Genomic DNA, 15572 nt, shown 5'->3' with positions numbered 1-15572 from the left:
ATATTTTTTTTTTCACGTATGTTCATTGTTAATACCCACCTCTTCTAAATTTCTGTCCAAATGTCACTTGTCAATGAGGCCTTCTCTGAAAAATCTGTAAAATGACCAAGGCCATCTCAGCTCTTCCATTACCCATGTCTACTTAACCTAAGCCCAACCACCCCTCTGTGCTGTCATTTGAAGAAAAAATTGAGCCCTTCTTCTTCCGGTCCTTTGGGATCCCTGGGTTACAGATGGAGGTGGACCAGGATTTCCTACCACAGCTATGGGGGGAGCAAATTTCTCAGGAGTGCTTCTGTCAGAAGACTGGCCTGTCTTCAGAGCAGAGAAGTTGAGGGAGCTCTGAGCTAGTTGCCCCAGGAAGTGAAGACCTGATGGTCTCATGTGTAGGTTCTCTCCTTTATGAAAAGTAGTCGGGGGTCAGGGAGAGGTAACTGCTCTCTTCTCTCTGCTCCCAGCAACATGCCCTCCATATTTGAACGTGTTAGCAAGAAGATGGTCAAAAACTTTGGAGGCAAAGACCTGAGGCCTGTCAAATCCCTGTTGGATGCCACCCATTTCCGTCAGTTTAGTATTTTACGGAAGAACCCTCAGTCCCAGTTTTGGGACCAGCCTGACATTCCGGTTGAGTACTCCCTCATGGACATCCTGGCATTGGGTTCCTCAGTCCCAGGTATGTTGGCCAGGGGCCAAGGCTTCAGGGGTGAAGAACAAACGTTCTTAAACAGAAGGAGCTCCACATCCAAGAATCCTGGAGATGCCTCACGAGGTCCATCTCAGCTCCCTCTCACCTTAAGAAAAGGGCAAGGAACATTATTTGAGAATCAACTAATTATCTGGAACCAGGCATTCATCAGGTCATAGAATGCTCATCAGGGCCTCTTGAGGTGGCGATATCATCCCCATTTTGTGTAAGAGTTTGAGGTTTATAAAATAATTCATTTAAAGTTACATAGCTGGGCACTGGAAGAAGTAGGATCCAGACAGGTCGTTCTGTCCCCAAATCCTAAACATTTTCTAAATTTGCTGGGAAAGAGGGTTCTCAGGGTCTTCTGGACACTGAACAAGTGATGCCACCATTTCTTAGGGTTAAGACTGTCCCTGTTGTGCAACGCTGAAGTCAAAACATTTGCCCTCCAAGGTAGTCTATGCTTCAACATTAATTGATGGATTAGTGTCTTGATTGAGAGGTTTTAATGAGTGGAGGTGTTGGGGCAGAATTGGCCTCAATTTTCCCTTCCCACACCCAGCTCTTCCAGAGTGAATTCTTGACTAAACCTCTGGTCATTTTTCTCTTTCCAGAAGTGGAAGTGACAAGACCATTCTTCTTCAGTGACACTGTGATCCAGAAATGGAAGGCAGGTGTGAGTGTCAGTGCTGGGGTAGATGGGAGTGCATCAGGGGAGTTCACTCAGTCCCGTGGATCCACCCTTGAGTTCCAGAAGGTTACCGTCCCATCCCGAAATCTGGAAAGACTTCAAAACAGGTGAGGCACCTGGAGAGGAAGGGGTGGGACATTGCTATCCCAGCAGTGGTGTTCTTGCAAGCAAGAGGTACTTACCAGGCCTTGAGGAGGGGACAACTCAGACTGGTCCATTCCTCTTGGGTACCCATTCCTTCCTTCCTTCAGCCAGGAGCTATCCTTCCGCAGTCAGTACTCAGTGGAGCAGTGTTTACCCATGACTGCGTTCCCCAGGATTGTAGGCTGGGACAGAGAATAGGACAAACCCATGTCCCTGTCCTGGGACAACTTGTGCTTAATGGAGACAGGGATGGGCAGGTAATGAGGAAAGAAGCAAAACAAATAAATTAATGAAGTATAATTAAAATGAGACAGACTCTGGAACTCTCTAAATAATATCTCGAGGTTTTGGGATTTATTTTATTATTTTTTTCTAATTCTCTTGTGGTATAATTGGGAACTGGAATTGTGTAAATTAAATTTTTTTTTTGTAGTTGTGTATGGACAGAATGCTTTTATTTTATTTATTTTTATGTGATGCTGAGGATTGAACCTAATGCCTCACACATGCTGGGCAAGCACTCTGCCCCTGAGCTACAGCCCCAGCCTGGAATTGTATAAATTTTTTAAAATTTTAGTTGTTATTTTTAGTTATACATGACAGTGGAGTGTATTTTGACATTTTATATATACATGGAGTATAACTTCCTATTCTTGCAGTTCTACACGATGTAGAGTCACACTGACTGTGTACTCATATATGAACACAGGAAAGTTGTGTCCAATTCATTCCGCTGTCTTTCCTATTCCCATTCTCCCTCCCTTCCCTTCTTTCTCCTTTGTCTAATCCAATGAAGTTCTATTCTTTCCTCCCCCCTTATTATGTGTTTGCATTCACATATCAGAGAGAGTACTTGACCTTTTGTTTTTGGGGATTGACTTATTTCGATTAGCATGATAGCCTCCAGTTCTATCCATTTATTGGCAAATGCCATGATTTCATTCTTCTTTATGGCTGAATAATATTTCATTACACACACACACACACACACATACAAACACACATTACATTTTCTTTATCTATTCATCTGTTGAAGGGCACCTAGGTTGAGTTGAGCCACTCTAAACATTGATGTGGTCATATCACTGTAGTATCTTATTTTAAGTCCTTTGTGTATATGCCGAGGAGTGGGACAACTGGGTTGAATGGTGGTTCCATTCCAAGTTTTCTGAGGGATCTCCATACTGCTTTCCAGAGTGGTTGCACTAATTTTCAGTACCTTTTCCCCACATCTTTGCCTCCCTGCCAACATGTATTGTTACTTGTATTTTTGATAATTGCCATTCTGATTGGAGTGAAATGACATCTCAGTGTAGTGGTTTATTTATTTATTTATTTTTGGTACTGGGGATTAAACCCAGGTGTGCTTAAGCACTGAGCCGCATTCCCAGCCTTTTTTTTTTTTTTAAGTTTAGAGACAGGGTCTCACTGAGTTGCTTAGGGCCTGGGTAAGTTCCTGGGTCAGGCTTTGAACTTACGATCCTCCTGCCTTAGCCTTCTAACCCCATCATAGGCATGAGCTCCTCCACCTGGCTCTCAGTGTGGTTTTTTTTTTTTATTTTTATTTTTTAAATTATTTTATTGTTGGTTGTTCAAAGCATTACATAGTTCTTATTATACCATATTTCACAGATTGATTCAAGTGGGTTATGAACTCCCATTTTTACCCCGTATACAGATTGCTGTGTCACATCAGTTACATTTCCATTGATTTACAAATTGCCTTTCTAGTGACTGATGTATTCTGCTGTCTATCCCATTCTCCACTGTCCCCTCACCCCTCCCCTCCCCTCCCCTCCCCTTCTCTCTCTCCATCCCCTCTACTATAAATCGTTTCTTCCACTTATATAATTTTTCTCCTACTCCTCCTTTCCTCTTATATGTAATTGTGTATAACCCTGAGGCTCACCTTCCAGTTCCATGCAATTTCCCTTAACTCTCACTTTCCCTCCCGCCTATCATCCCTGTTTAATGTTATTCTTCTTCTCCAGCTCTTCGTCTCTACCCTGTCCTTGGTTACTCCCCTTATATCAAAGAAGACATTTGACATTTGTTTTTTAAGGATTGGCTAGCTTCACTTAGCATAATCTGCTCTAATGCCATCCATTTCCCTCCAAATTCTATGATTTTGTCATTTCTTATTGCAGAGTAATACTCCATTGTGTATAAATGCCACATTTTTTTAATCCATTCATCTATTGAAGGGCTTCTAGGTTGGTTCCACAATCTTGCTATCGTGAATTGTGCTGCTATGAACATCGATATAGCAGTGTCCCTGTAGCATGCTCTTGTTAGGTCTTCAGGGAATAGACCGAGGAGGGGAATAGCTGGGTCAAATGGTGGTTCCATTCCCAACTTTCCAAGAAATCTCCATACTGCTTTCCAAATTGGCTGCACCATTTTGCAGTCCCACCAACAATGAACAAGTGTACCCATTTCCCCGCATCCTCGCCAGCACTTGTTGTTGTTGGATTTCTTAATGGCTGCCAATCTTACTGGAGTGAGATGGTATCTTAGGGTGGTTTTGATTTGCATTTCTCTGACTGCTAGCGATGTTGAGCATTTTTTCATGTACTTGTTGATTGATTGTATGTCCTCCTCTGAGAAGTGTCTGTTCAGGTCCTTGGCCCATTTGTTGATTGGGTTATTTGTTATCTTATTATCTAATTTTTTGAGTTCTTTGTATACTCTGGATATTAGGGCTCTATCTGAAGTGTGTGGGGTAAAGATTTGTTCCCAGGATGTAGGCTCCCTGTTTATCTCTCTTATTGTTTCTTTTGTTGAGAGAAAACTTCTTAGTTTGAGTAAGTCCCATTTGTTGATTCTGGTTGTTAACTCTTGCGCTATGGGTGTCCTATTGAGGAATTTGGGGCCTGACCCCACAGTATGTAGATCATAGCCGACTTTTTCTTCTATCAGACACCGTGTCTCTGATTTAATATCGAGCTCCTTGATCCATTTTGAGTTAACTTTTGTGCATGGCGAGAGAAAGGGATTCAGTTTCATTTTGATGCAAATGGATTTCCAGTTTTCCCAGCACCATTTGTTGAAGATGCTATCCTTCCTCCATTGCATGCTTTTAGCCCCTTTATCAAATATAAGATAGTTGTAGTTTTGCGGATTGGTTACTGTGTCTTCTATTCTGTACCATTGGTCCACTCGCCTGTTTTGGTACCAGTACCATGCTGTTTTTGTTACTATTGCTCTGTAGTATAGTTTGAAGTCTGGTATCGCTATACCGCCTGATTCACACTTCCTGCTTAGCATTGTTTTTGCTATTCTGGGTCTTTTATTATTCCATATGAATTTCATGATTGTTTTATCTATTTCTACAAGAAATGCTGTTGGGATTTTGATTGGGATAGCATTGAACTTATAGAGAACTTTTGGTAATATCGCCATTTTGATGATGTTAGTTCTGCCTATCCTCTCAGTGTGGTTTTAATTTGAATTTCTCTAATTGCTAGAGATGTTGAACATTTTTTCATATATTTGTTGACCAATCATATTTCTTCTTCTGTGAAGTGTCTGATCAAGTTCCTTTGCCCATTTATTGATTAGGTTGTTTGGTTTTTTGGTGTTAAGTTTTTTGAGTTATTTATATACCTGGAGATTAATGCTCTATTAATGCAGGTGGCAAAGATTTTGTCCCATTCTGTAGGCTCCCTCTTCATGTTATTGATTGTCTCCTTTGCTGTGAAGAAGCTTTTTAGTTTAATACCATCTCATTTATTGATTCTTGATTTTACTTCTTGTGCTTTATCTATTTGCTCCATATCTCACCCTGAAATTGTCTCTGGACATTTCAGAGTGAATACTTAACTTTGAAAATAGGATCTTCTAAGGACTGGTCTCAACCATCTGGACCTTATCTACTTCTAGCTTTCTGAGAGACCCTCGGGCTGGAAATTGATAAATGGCCCCTTATTAGGATCAGTGTAATTTTGTACGATGCAGATGCTCTTCACAGTGTATACCACCATTAGAAAATGGAGTGGCCTTTATCCTGCACATCAGAAAAGGTGTTCTGTGCTCTGGACACCTTAACCTCATGGTCCAGCATCTTCCTGCCACTGAGAACTCACCTGTCAAAGTTCAAAGGCATGTACCCCTCTGGGTTTTGAGGAGAAGGGTAACCCAGAGTGCCCTGAGAGGCATCGCTTCCTCACTCTGACCACTTACCTCACTTATATCCCCAGCAAACTGTTGGATCCAGAACCATCCTTTTTGAAGCATTGCCGGGAGAGAGGGGACAACCTGTACGTGGTGACAGAGGTTATCGAACTGACCAACAGTACTACACTGCATGACAAGAGTAGTGTGAATACTTTGGGAAAATTGTCTGGCTCTTGGAATATTTTAATTAAGGTATGGCATGGGGACACCAAGAGTATGCCATCTAGCCACTACATCCTCATCTCCCAGGATCTCTGGGGGGATGACGATTTTCTTCATCTTATATGCCAAGGTATCCTGAGACTATATTATAACTTCTTAATTTATAATGCTTTACATTAGGGGACTGTATGTTATTGATGAGATTAGAAATGGATTTAATTATTGTTACCATGTTGTGTCTTGGGTAAATAGTGAATTTTGCTGAATCAAATGTGAGCCTTGTGTACAGATCCAGTTTTATGACTGGAGGAAACAGGAACATTAAAAGCAAACCTCAGCTGTTAAAGTAACCTAAGTCCTATGGTGACCTGTTTGTTTGTCATCTTTTCGTCACTATGAGTGAAATACCTGAGAAGAACTAGTTGGAGGAGGAAAGATTCATTTTGGCTCATGGTTTCAGAGGTCTCAGTCCATGGTCTATCGACTATATTGTGGAAACATTATGGCAGAAGGGCATGGTGGTGCTCAGCCCATGGCCGCTGGGAAGAGAGGAGGGGTAGAAGAGAGAGAGAGAGAGGGAGAGAAAGAAGAAAGAGGAGGAGAGAAGAGAGAAAAGAAAAGAGAGGGAAGATGAACTCTTCCAGAGCACGCTTCTGATGACTTACTCCCTCCAGCTAGGTCCCTCCTCCCACAGTCCATCCAGCTACCAGTGGATTTTGGATTAATGCATCAGAGCCATCATGATCCAATCATTGCCCATCAGACCTCTGATCCTGGCTGCATTGGGGACCATACTTCTAACCCACGCTGGTTTATCAACTTTCTCCCTGCTGTGATAAAAAGACCAACCATAGTAACTGTAAAGGCGGAAACATTTGGTTGAGGGCTCATGGTTTCAGAGGTCTCAGTCCATAGACAGCAGGCTCCATTCCTCAGGGCTCAAGGTGAGGCAGAACATGATGGAGGAAGAGTGTGGTGGAGGGAAATGGCTCACATAAAGACCAGAAGCAGAGAATGACTCCACTCACCAGATATAAAATGTGTACCCTAAAGCCATGTCCCCAGTGCCCATTTCCTCCAGCCATACCCCACACACCTTCAGTTACCACTTAGTTAATACCTAGTAAGGGATTAATTTATTTATTGGGTTAAGGCTCTCACAATCCCAACATTTCTCGTCTGAATCTTCTTGCATTGTCTCACATAGGAGCTTTGGGGAGACACCTCACGTTCAAACCATAAGACATTACAAATCTAAACCATGATAACCAATAAGAAATATTTTAAGGAGTAAGATGCAAATGTCCTTAAGCAATGTGATTTACATAATTCACTCACAATAACCAAAAAAATTTTAAATTAATTTAAGTAAATTTATTTGTAACTTATTCAGATCAAGTATGGACATGTAAAATTTGTGTCTCATCATGTGCTTTTATATACAATATATTTCTGTGTAGTTAGTCTTCACTTAAGAACTTCATAAACTAAAGGAAAAAAAACTGAGATATGCATAACTTTCCCAAGGCCAGTGAATTATTCCTGGAGGAGACTCGGGCTCCGTCCAAGTCCACTGGGTCAGCATAGATCCACATCACAACATACGAGTGTAGATTTTCAGGGTGCTTACCTCAAAAAGAAAATTGTACATGTTTCTAAAAAGGAAAAAAAAGTCATATTTCAAGAAATTTCTGCCTAGAATTCTATGTCCGGTCAAATATTACTCAAATGTGAGAGTTTATATAAAATAAAGAGGTCTTTAGGTATGCAAAGTCTTAAAGCAGGTGTCCCCATCTTCCCTGGAGAGATGGAGTAATGAGGCAGAGAAGGCACAGGGGTATCACATTAAGTGATAAAAGCAAGATCTGAAATGAGAAGCCAGGTCCCTGTGGTCTGTGGTCTTCTACAGTGTTGGGATTCATACACCTAATTTGGAAAAACTATAATATTGCAACATGACAACTGGAAAATGTGTAGGTAAAGCTGGACAGAAGAAGGAGAAGCTGATGGTAATGGGAAATAGGACCTGGAGGAATGAGAGAGTGGGGCCTGCTGTTTTTCTCATGAGCTTTCTAGATGTATTTGACTTTAAAACTACAAGCATGCCTTGCTGTGATGAAAAGGAAACAGGATTTTTAACTGTGCTGTGAGGCAGAGAGATGTAAGCTTCTATCTAGGTATGTTTTCTCTCTCCAGGGTGAAGTCCAGGGACAGATTGTCAAGGATGGAGCTATGACACTGACGATCCCCCAGGGCACAGTGATGGCCTATAAGAAGAAGCAGCTGGTCATCAAAGGGAATGGCGTCAGTGAGTACAAACCCGGGAGGCACCTGGGGTGGGGTAGGGTGGCCCTGCTCCTCCTGAGGAGAGAAACAGAAGAGAGGCCACTAACATGCCACCTCTGCTGCTTTCCCTGTCCAGGGGAAGGGTGAGCAACATTCGTCACTGTCTGGGCACACACATGTCCCCCCACCCACAGCCACCTCCAAGCATGGCCTGCTGAAACTTTGCTAGGGGTAGATGCTGAGACGTCTCCTTCAGGTGAAGGGACCAACTTGGAGTGTCCACTTGGAGGTGCCCTGAGCACGGGCAAAGCCAGGCTGCCATCCCAACCATCTCATCACGCAAGGTCCTGCCTCTCTCAGAAGCTCAGCAGAGGGAGCCCCAGAGCCCTTCAGGTTACCCATGAACCCACATCAAAACCCCCAAAGATAGTGAAGACACAAACACAAACAAGGACAGCCCCAAGGCCCTGACAGCCCCATGCAGGATGTTATCTACATCTCTCCCTCTGTCACCATCCTCCAAACACACAGTCCCCAACACACACCTTGGGGCTGGATGCCATGTGCGCAGATGGTCAGGGTCAGTCACATACCTGGGCATGATGTAGGTGCTGGGGACAGGACCAACCGTCCTTCTGATGTGGAGTCCCAGCTAGAGGGCAGTCGACTCAGCTGGGGCTGGGCTGCAGGACAGGAGGGGACGTCCTCACCATGAGCACACTCCCATGTTCTCCTGCAGGGTCCTCACTGATGGTCCTGGCCGAGGGAGGGTCCTGGTGCCAGGGTGGGTTCAACAGAGGGCTGCTGGACTTTTCACTCCTGTGTGGACCCTGGCTTCTGGAGAAAGACTATCCACACCCAACTACCTCTCTACTGAGGTGTAGAGATGCCCACTAAGAGCACCAGGAGATGGCAGTGCTATTATTAAAGATCACAGTGATTAACAAAGTGCTTTTAATTAAGGGAAGGAAAGAAAAAGAGCACTATTTAAAAAAAACATTAACAACAAACAAAACAAAAATACATAGTCTGTATATAGGAGACCCCATCGGGCATGGGGTTGTAGTATCCAGAGAGAACCAAGACCATGTTCACTGGTGGCTGAAGTCTGGTGAATTCTGGTGGATAAACTGCGTGACCGAGGAGTGAATGCGAGGGAGACCGTGCAGACACAGCATAGATGACCCCTTAGGGAAGCTTTCTGTAGGGGAAAGTGGGTGACAGGAAGCCACAAAGACGGAGCATGGTAATGTGGATCCTGAGATGGCTTGGGCTTGTTGTCAGGCCAGGGAAGAGGCTGGTGAACTCAAGAGGCGGAAGAGGATTGGTGTCAGTCACGTGGCTGGATGTTGATTCTTTGTATCAGCTTGGTTGAGAAGGTCCTGATTCCATTTTACAGTTGAGATGAGAAGACTAGCACTCGGGAGAATTCTAATTTTCTCTGAAGTTACTAGCCTGTGGTGTGGCAAAGTACTACACTGTTCTGCACATAATATTCCTGTTTGTTATGTAAATTTATTTATCTTGCAATTTATCTTGTAAATCCAGCCCTGCCTGCCAGTTGGTTCCCTTCAATTGGGCCTGCGTCGTCAGTGGACTTCCCCTGTTGCCCTCTAGTGGTCAGGGTGTGACTGGCAGGCAGTGCGGAGCTCAGCCGTGTCTGATTCCATGGATCGCATTCTCCAGCACCTGGGAAACTGTTCTTCTTCATAAGCTGTTCTCCTAGTTTGGTGTTAGGCAAGTTTCAGACCTCAGGACATTTCTCTATATGAAACATGAAACCACCCGAGATTGCAAGGTTGGGAATTGATAAGTAAGGTCAGCACTGGGAGGAAAGATTGACAGAGAGACAGTCCCTTGGGCAGGCAGGAGGAAGCCAGTCCCCTTGACCTGGAGAAGAGAGTTCTTTGTTGGAGGCATAAGGATCCCTCAAGGTCTCATCCAGGGATCTGATTCACAAGACCCAGAGGCTTGGTTGACAAACATCCCGGGTGGTGTATCCATGGGTCCCCAAGCTCCAGGTGCAAGGTGTGGAACACAGCTCTCCTGACTGGATGCTTTTCTGTGCAGCCTTTCTTCTCATCTCCACGGATGCTAAGCAGAAAACCTTTCAAGATGGTGAGTCCAGAGCCTGGCAGATTCTCTGCCTAGAACTTGGGCCCTGGTGAGTCCTGACCCCCTTTGGATATTGCATGAGCCCACTCCACCCCCCCACTGGGGCCAGTCATTAAAAAACCTTCCCCCCTCACCATCCACATTCCCTGTCTTGGACCTGGCCAAGACCTGGGGCCAGGGAGACCAGCTCTTCCCCTCTGAACACTGGGATAGGTGTGAGTGTGATGGGGGTGGGTTCTGCCTGGGGATCCCTTTCTCTGGAGGAACTTCTCAATTGAAGTAGTGGTATGAGGTGAGAAAAAGAGAAAGGAGGGAGGAGTTGGAGAGGTGAGAGGTGGAGTAAAAGAGGTAGAAGAGAGAAGAGGGGAGTCGGGGTACTGGCTCTTGGTGAGTGGACACTTTCTCTCTTTTCCAGAGTTACTTAAATTACGGCATTTTTCAAAAATACGTTTCAAATCAGGTAGGTGAACCTGATGCCTCTCCGGGCCACTCTGCACAACAGAAACCCAACTACCCGATTGCCTTTGCTGCAGTCCCCCCCCCCCCCCCCCCCGAGGCAGGGGGCGGAGCAGAGAAGAAGAGGGAGTGAGGGGAAGTAGAGGCAGGATTTGGAGAAACCAAGTCTTTGGGACTAACTCTTGGGTCACATGCTCTTTCTAGGCCAGCCTGCACTTTCCAGCCTTTCTATAGGTGAGTATAGGTGAGGGTGTGTGCTGGAGGCGAAGGTGGGAATCCCAACCTGCAGGTAGCAGGCCTGAGGGTAGATTGCCCCTGACTTGGTTGTCACTATTCTCTGCCCTCCCCGGGTCCTGTGGATGAGAAGGGTCCAGGAGGGCCCGCATGGCAAAGGGAAGGACCAGGATGGGGTCACCAAGAGGTTAACCAGGACAGGGGAGACAGCGGGTGGGCAGACCCTCCAATGAGCCTCAAGCAAATTTGAGGGTGAAGAAAAATGATCAGTTGTGATTCAATTCCTAGGAAGAATAGAGGAACCTTTTTGGCAAGGTGAGTGTTTATTAAGGGGAATCTGGGGTTTCTGGGTGGGAGATCAAAGGCCAAGGTAAAGAAGCCAGTCCCAAATTAGAGTTTCCTTGCAACTGAGAAAACAAATTTACTCCCAAATGACCACTTTGGTTAGCTCCACTCATTCATTCATGCACGCGGTCACCATTTGTTGAGGACTTATGGCCCAGCAGGCTTTACAGAATGCCCAGCTCTTTGGAGATTCCACTGAGGAGATCTCTCACTCTCAGTAAGTCACCTTGAAGCTCCCTGAAGCCCCCTGGGGAAATCAGCCCCCAATATCTACCACTTGATCAATTCTTTATGCATGTTGAAGGTGCTGGCACAACTGCATAAGGGTAGACCCTGTGTGCCAAGTGCTTTAGAAACACAAACTCATTTAATCCTTGCCATATCCCCATTTAACAGATATGGAAACTGACCTCAGAATACCTGAGATTTTTCTCTCTAGAGCCCAACACTGGATTTCACAGTATCCCTGAACTGTCTCTGAAATAGCCACTTGGTCTTTTCCTCCAACTTGCAATGACTGTTTTGAGAATGTCTACATCTGCTCTCAATATGCTGTCCTTTCAGAGCCTGGGATTGGTCATCGTTCTAGCCTCATTATAGTCCCATCCCTGGAGCCCAAGCAAGCCAATAGCAGAGGCGCTTTTGGTCAGTAGCTGAAAAGGATAGAGGTGTTTAGCTGATTTTGGTGGGAAGGGCCATCCTCCCTGGGAGGTTCTAACTAAAGATTGTTCCCACTTTTTGGTTGGTGTTGATGGCTGAGGGCAGATTTCAAGCATCTACAAGAGGAGGTTTTCCAGAAAACTGAGGCACTGGCCCAGTTCTCAAAGGATGTTCAGGGTGTCGTGTTCTACAATATCCTGCCCATGCTCGGGGACAGAGGAGCTCTGCAGGACCTGATGGATGTGGTGGGGATGTCCCGCAGCTTCCTGGGGCTGTCAGAGCTGTCGGGGGGACAGGTAGGACATATGGGCACCGATATACCTGAGGGAGGAGGCGTGGGCAAGAGGCCAGGCAGTGAGGAGGATGTCAGAGTGGGGATTCTGGCCTAGGCACAGTGACCAGGGCCACAGAGTGCAGCCTCCTCCATCTCTAGAGGCCCTGGGAATCTGCTGGTGGAGATAGAGAGCCATCAGCCCACTCCTTGGTCATCATTGATGGACACAGGAGACACTGGCAGATCACACCACGATGATGTTATTACTGTTGTCATGAACAAGCCACCTGTCTCCTGTAGCTGGACTTGGACAGCTGGGATCATTTGAAAGGCCCTGGCAGCATAATCCTAAACAAGCTGCGACAGGACTCAAGACCTCCATGGGTTAAGCCACAGGACAGCATTCTTTACCTTCTCCAAGCCATGATGGGTAAGAGTGATTTGTGGGCAGAGTGGGAGAGGCACAGTTGGCCCCAGACCCTCTGAATGAACGCTTTAGATGCTAATGCTCCAGAGTACTTCAGTTATCATGATCCTTTTCATCTACCCTCTCTCCAAGTTTAGGAGGGCCCAGTGTGACACTGACCAAGCCCAAGGACTAGAAAGTGACTGACTGTTGATCGTATAACTGATCCTTGAGGCGGAAGACCCCAACCTCCACCCTAAAACACACACCCCGGATTATGCTGTTCAGTTTCTTGGAGACATTCAAGAGTAGAAGGAGAGCTGGGCACGGTGGTGCACGCCTGTAATCCCAGCAATCTGGGAGACTGAGGCAGGAGGGTTTCAAGCGCAAAGCCCACCTCAACAGCTTAGTGGGGCCCTAAGCAACTTAGTGAGACCCCGTATCAGAATAAAAAAGTTAAAAAAAAAGTAAAAAAGAAAAAAATAAAAGGGGCTGGGGATATAGCTCAGTGGTAAAGCACCCTGGGTTAAAACCCTAGAGAAAAAAAAATGGTAGAAGGAAGAACTTCAGCCGAGCAGGGTTTATTCCTCTACCTCAGCATTCCCCTCTCACTGGTCTCCTAGTCCATGGTGAGAGAGTATCTGAACTCTGTCACTCTTCCTCCACATCTCTCCCTCCCCTAGTGCTGAGTGACACCCAACTTGAACTCCTGGCCCTGTCCATGGAGAAGAGGATTCTGCTCTGGCAACGAGAGTTGGTGAGAAATCCCCAGGGGCCAGCAGTCCAGGGAGGAGGGTGAAAGAAGGAGGGTAAGAATGATTCTGAGGATTCTAAGAAAAGAGAGAGGGTTCATGTTTCCTCTGGAGGGGAGATGGGCACTTGGAAATCCTTGGCTGCATTCTCCTTCCGGGATCAGGCCTCTTGGGTGTGAGGTTATGTCAAGAGCAACTCTGTTTTCATGCCAGACCCACCAGTGGGCCCCAACAGGCCCAAAATATCCATATAGGAACTCTGTGGCTTTATAATAAGGGGATGTGAGTAATCCACACCTTGATTTCACTACAAAGGCACCATTTCAAGCTGCTCTTTACCTGTACTGTATACAAGTACTGACTCATATTGCATGCACATATGTATGTACACCCATGCACATACATCTACAAATATGTGTGTGCAGACATATACATATGTACCCATGCATCCGGACAGCCAAACACCACTATTCTGCAGGTAAGCTTTAGCAGTACCATTTCAAAGCAGAGGAAGCAATGCACCATGCTTTTCAACCAATGATCACACCCTGGCTTGGCCCCAAAGCTCCTGCTTCCATTGTTCTGCTTGGTCCCTGATGTTGGGATAGATGATTTCTCCCCCCATCTCCAAGTTTCCACTTTCCAATCGGATAACTCTTCTTCTAGGTAAGGGTCATCCTAGAGCCGAACTTCAAGTACCCTTGGAGCATCCCCTTCACCCTCCCCCCAGAGCTCCTCGCCCCACTCCAGGGTGAGGGCTTGGCCATCACCTATGGTTTGCTGGAGGAGTGTGGCCTGAAGATGGAGCTGAGTAGCCCCAGGTCAACCTGGGATCTGGAGGCCAAGATGCCCCTGTCTGCCCTCTATGGGACTCTGTCATTGCTGCAGCAGCTGGCAGAGGCCTAAGCCCTCCCTGTGCCCGTCCTTGGTGGGAGACAGTGCTGTGCCTCTTTGCTTTTCCAGGCGGGGTAGAGACAGGGGTCTGCAGAGACTCAAGGGAATGTTCTCGGGTGATGAGAATATGCTCTCCCTTGGCATGGGCTCATGTAACTGTCAAAGCTCCTCAGTAAAGCACAGCTCTGAGGTGACACTTTGGGAAGTGACTGGATGATGTGGGCTCTGGCCTCTCCAGTGGATTAATTCATCGAGCAGACCATAGGGAGACGGCTGAACCTGTAGGCAGGTGGGGCATGGCTGGAGGAAGCAGTCACTGCAGGCCTGCTCTTGGGGACCATATCTTGTCTTGGGCCCCTTCCTCTCTGTCTGCTTCTTGGGTGCCATGAGCTTAGCAGCTCCCCTCTACCATACCCTTCTGCCATATGTACAGTTTTACCTCAGGCTTAGAGCAATGGGACCAGCTGACTATGGATTCAAACCACTGAAACCGGAGCCAAAATAAATCTTTTCTCCTCAAAGTTGTTCTTGTCAGTTTTTTTTTGGTCACAGAGGCAAAAAGCCGACTAAGGTACTCTCTCCTCCTCGTCCCAGCCTCTGGTAACTGCTAGTCTACTATCAACTTCTGTGACATCAGTCTCTGCCCAGTCTTCACAGGAACTTCTTCCTCGTGGGCCTTTGTCTCTTTGTTTTTATGGGGATACCAGTCACATGGGTCACTCTATTGCAGGGTGACCTCTTTTCAACTTAATGCACTTGTAAAGATTCTTTTTCTGAATGAGGTCATGTCCTGAGGTTCTGGCTGGATGTAAATTTCCAGGTGAATGTCCTGACTGCAGGGTCTTGGTGAATAAATGGTGTGGGTAGGAGAGGCCTGAGGACACAGGGTGTCCCCATAGAAAGCCACTGAGAACCCTGTTGAGACACATGCACAGAGTTGGAACTGCTGCACTTTGGGCTTGCTAGCCACCAGTTAGGAGTCCCTCAGGGGCCATAGCAACATGTTTAGATTTGCTCCAAGTGAAAGTCAAAGCCACTGGTGACTCTGGCTGCTGAGTGAGCAATGGGTTGGAAGGGAGCAAGCAATGGATGGGTAGAACACGGAGGAAGGTTCTCTAATTGTTCAGCTTCTACATGGTATATTTTAAAAGTTTGGAGCTTGAAAGGTGAATGCTATGAAATCTATTTTAGATGGATTCCGGTCTCTATTTAATCACCTCTATGGAGGTAATTTGTTGGTGCTTAAGATCACAGCGATGTGGTTTGTATGAATGGCTGGCACTATTTTG

The 15572-nt window shown here is 45.9% G+C and overlaps 1 protein-coding gene across 1 annotated transcript; it reads left to right on the top strand.

Moving 5' to 3' along the window:
* Window positions 1-462: 462 nt before the first annotated feature.
* On the top strand, window positions 463-14295 carry GSDMC (gasdermin C; the record flags this gene model as incomplete). The annotated part of the gene is made up of 11 exons (XM_081266371.1): window positions 463-673; window positions 1303-1486; window positions 5723-5891; window positions 8058-8169; window positions 10218-10265; window positions 11241-11267; window positions 11862-11942; window positions 12063-12202; window positions 12532-12661; window positions 13321-13394; window positions 14056-14295. 11 exons carry the CDS (start codon window positions 463-465, stop codon window positions 14293-14295), a joined length of 1416 nt encoding a protein of 471 aa, XP_081122497.1.
* Between the last annotated feature and the right edge of the window lie 1277 nt (window positions 14296-15572).

Source organism: Spermophilus citellus, assembly GCF_964194105.1.
Source record: "Spermophilus citellus genome assembly, chromosome: 14".
Lineage (NCBI taxonomy): Eukaryota > Metazoa > Chordata > Mammalia > Rodentia > Sciuridae > Spermophilus > Spermophilus citellus.
This window is presented reverse-complemented; position numbering and strand designations above follow the sequence as displayed.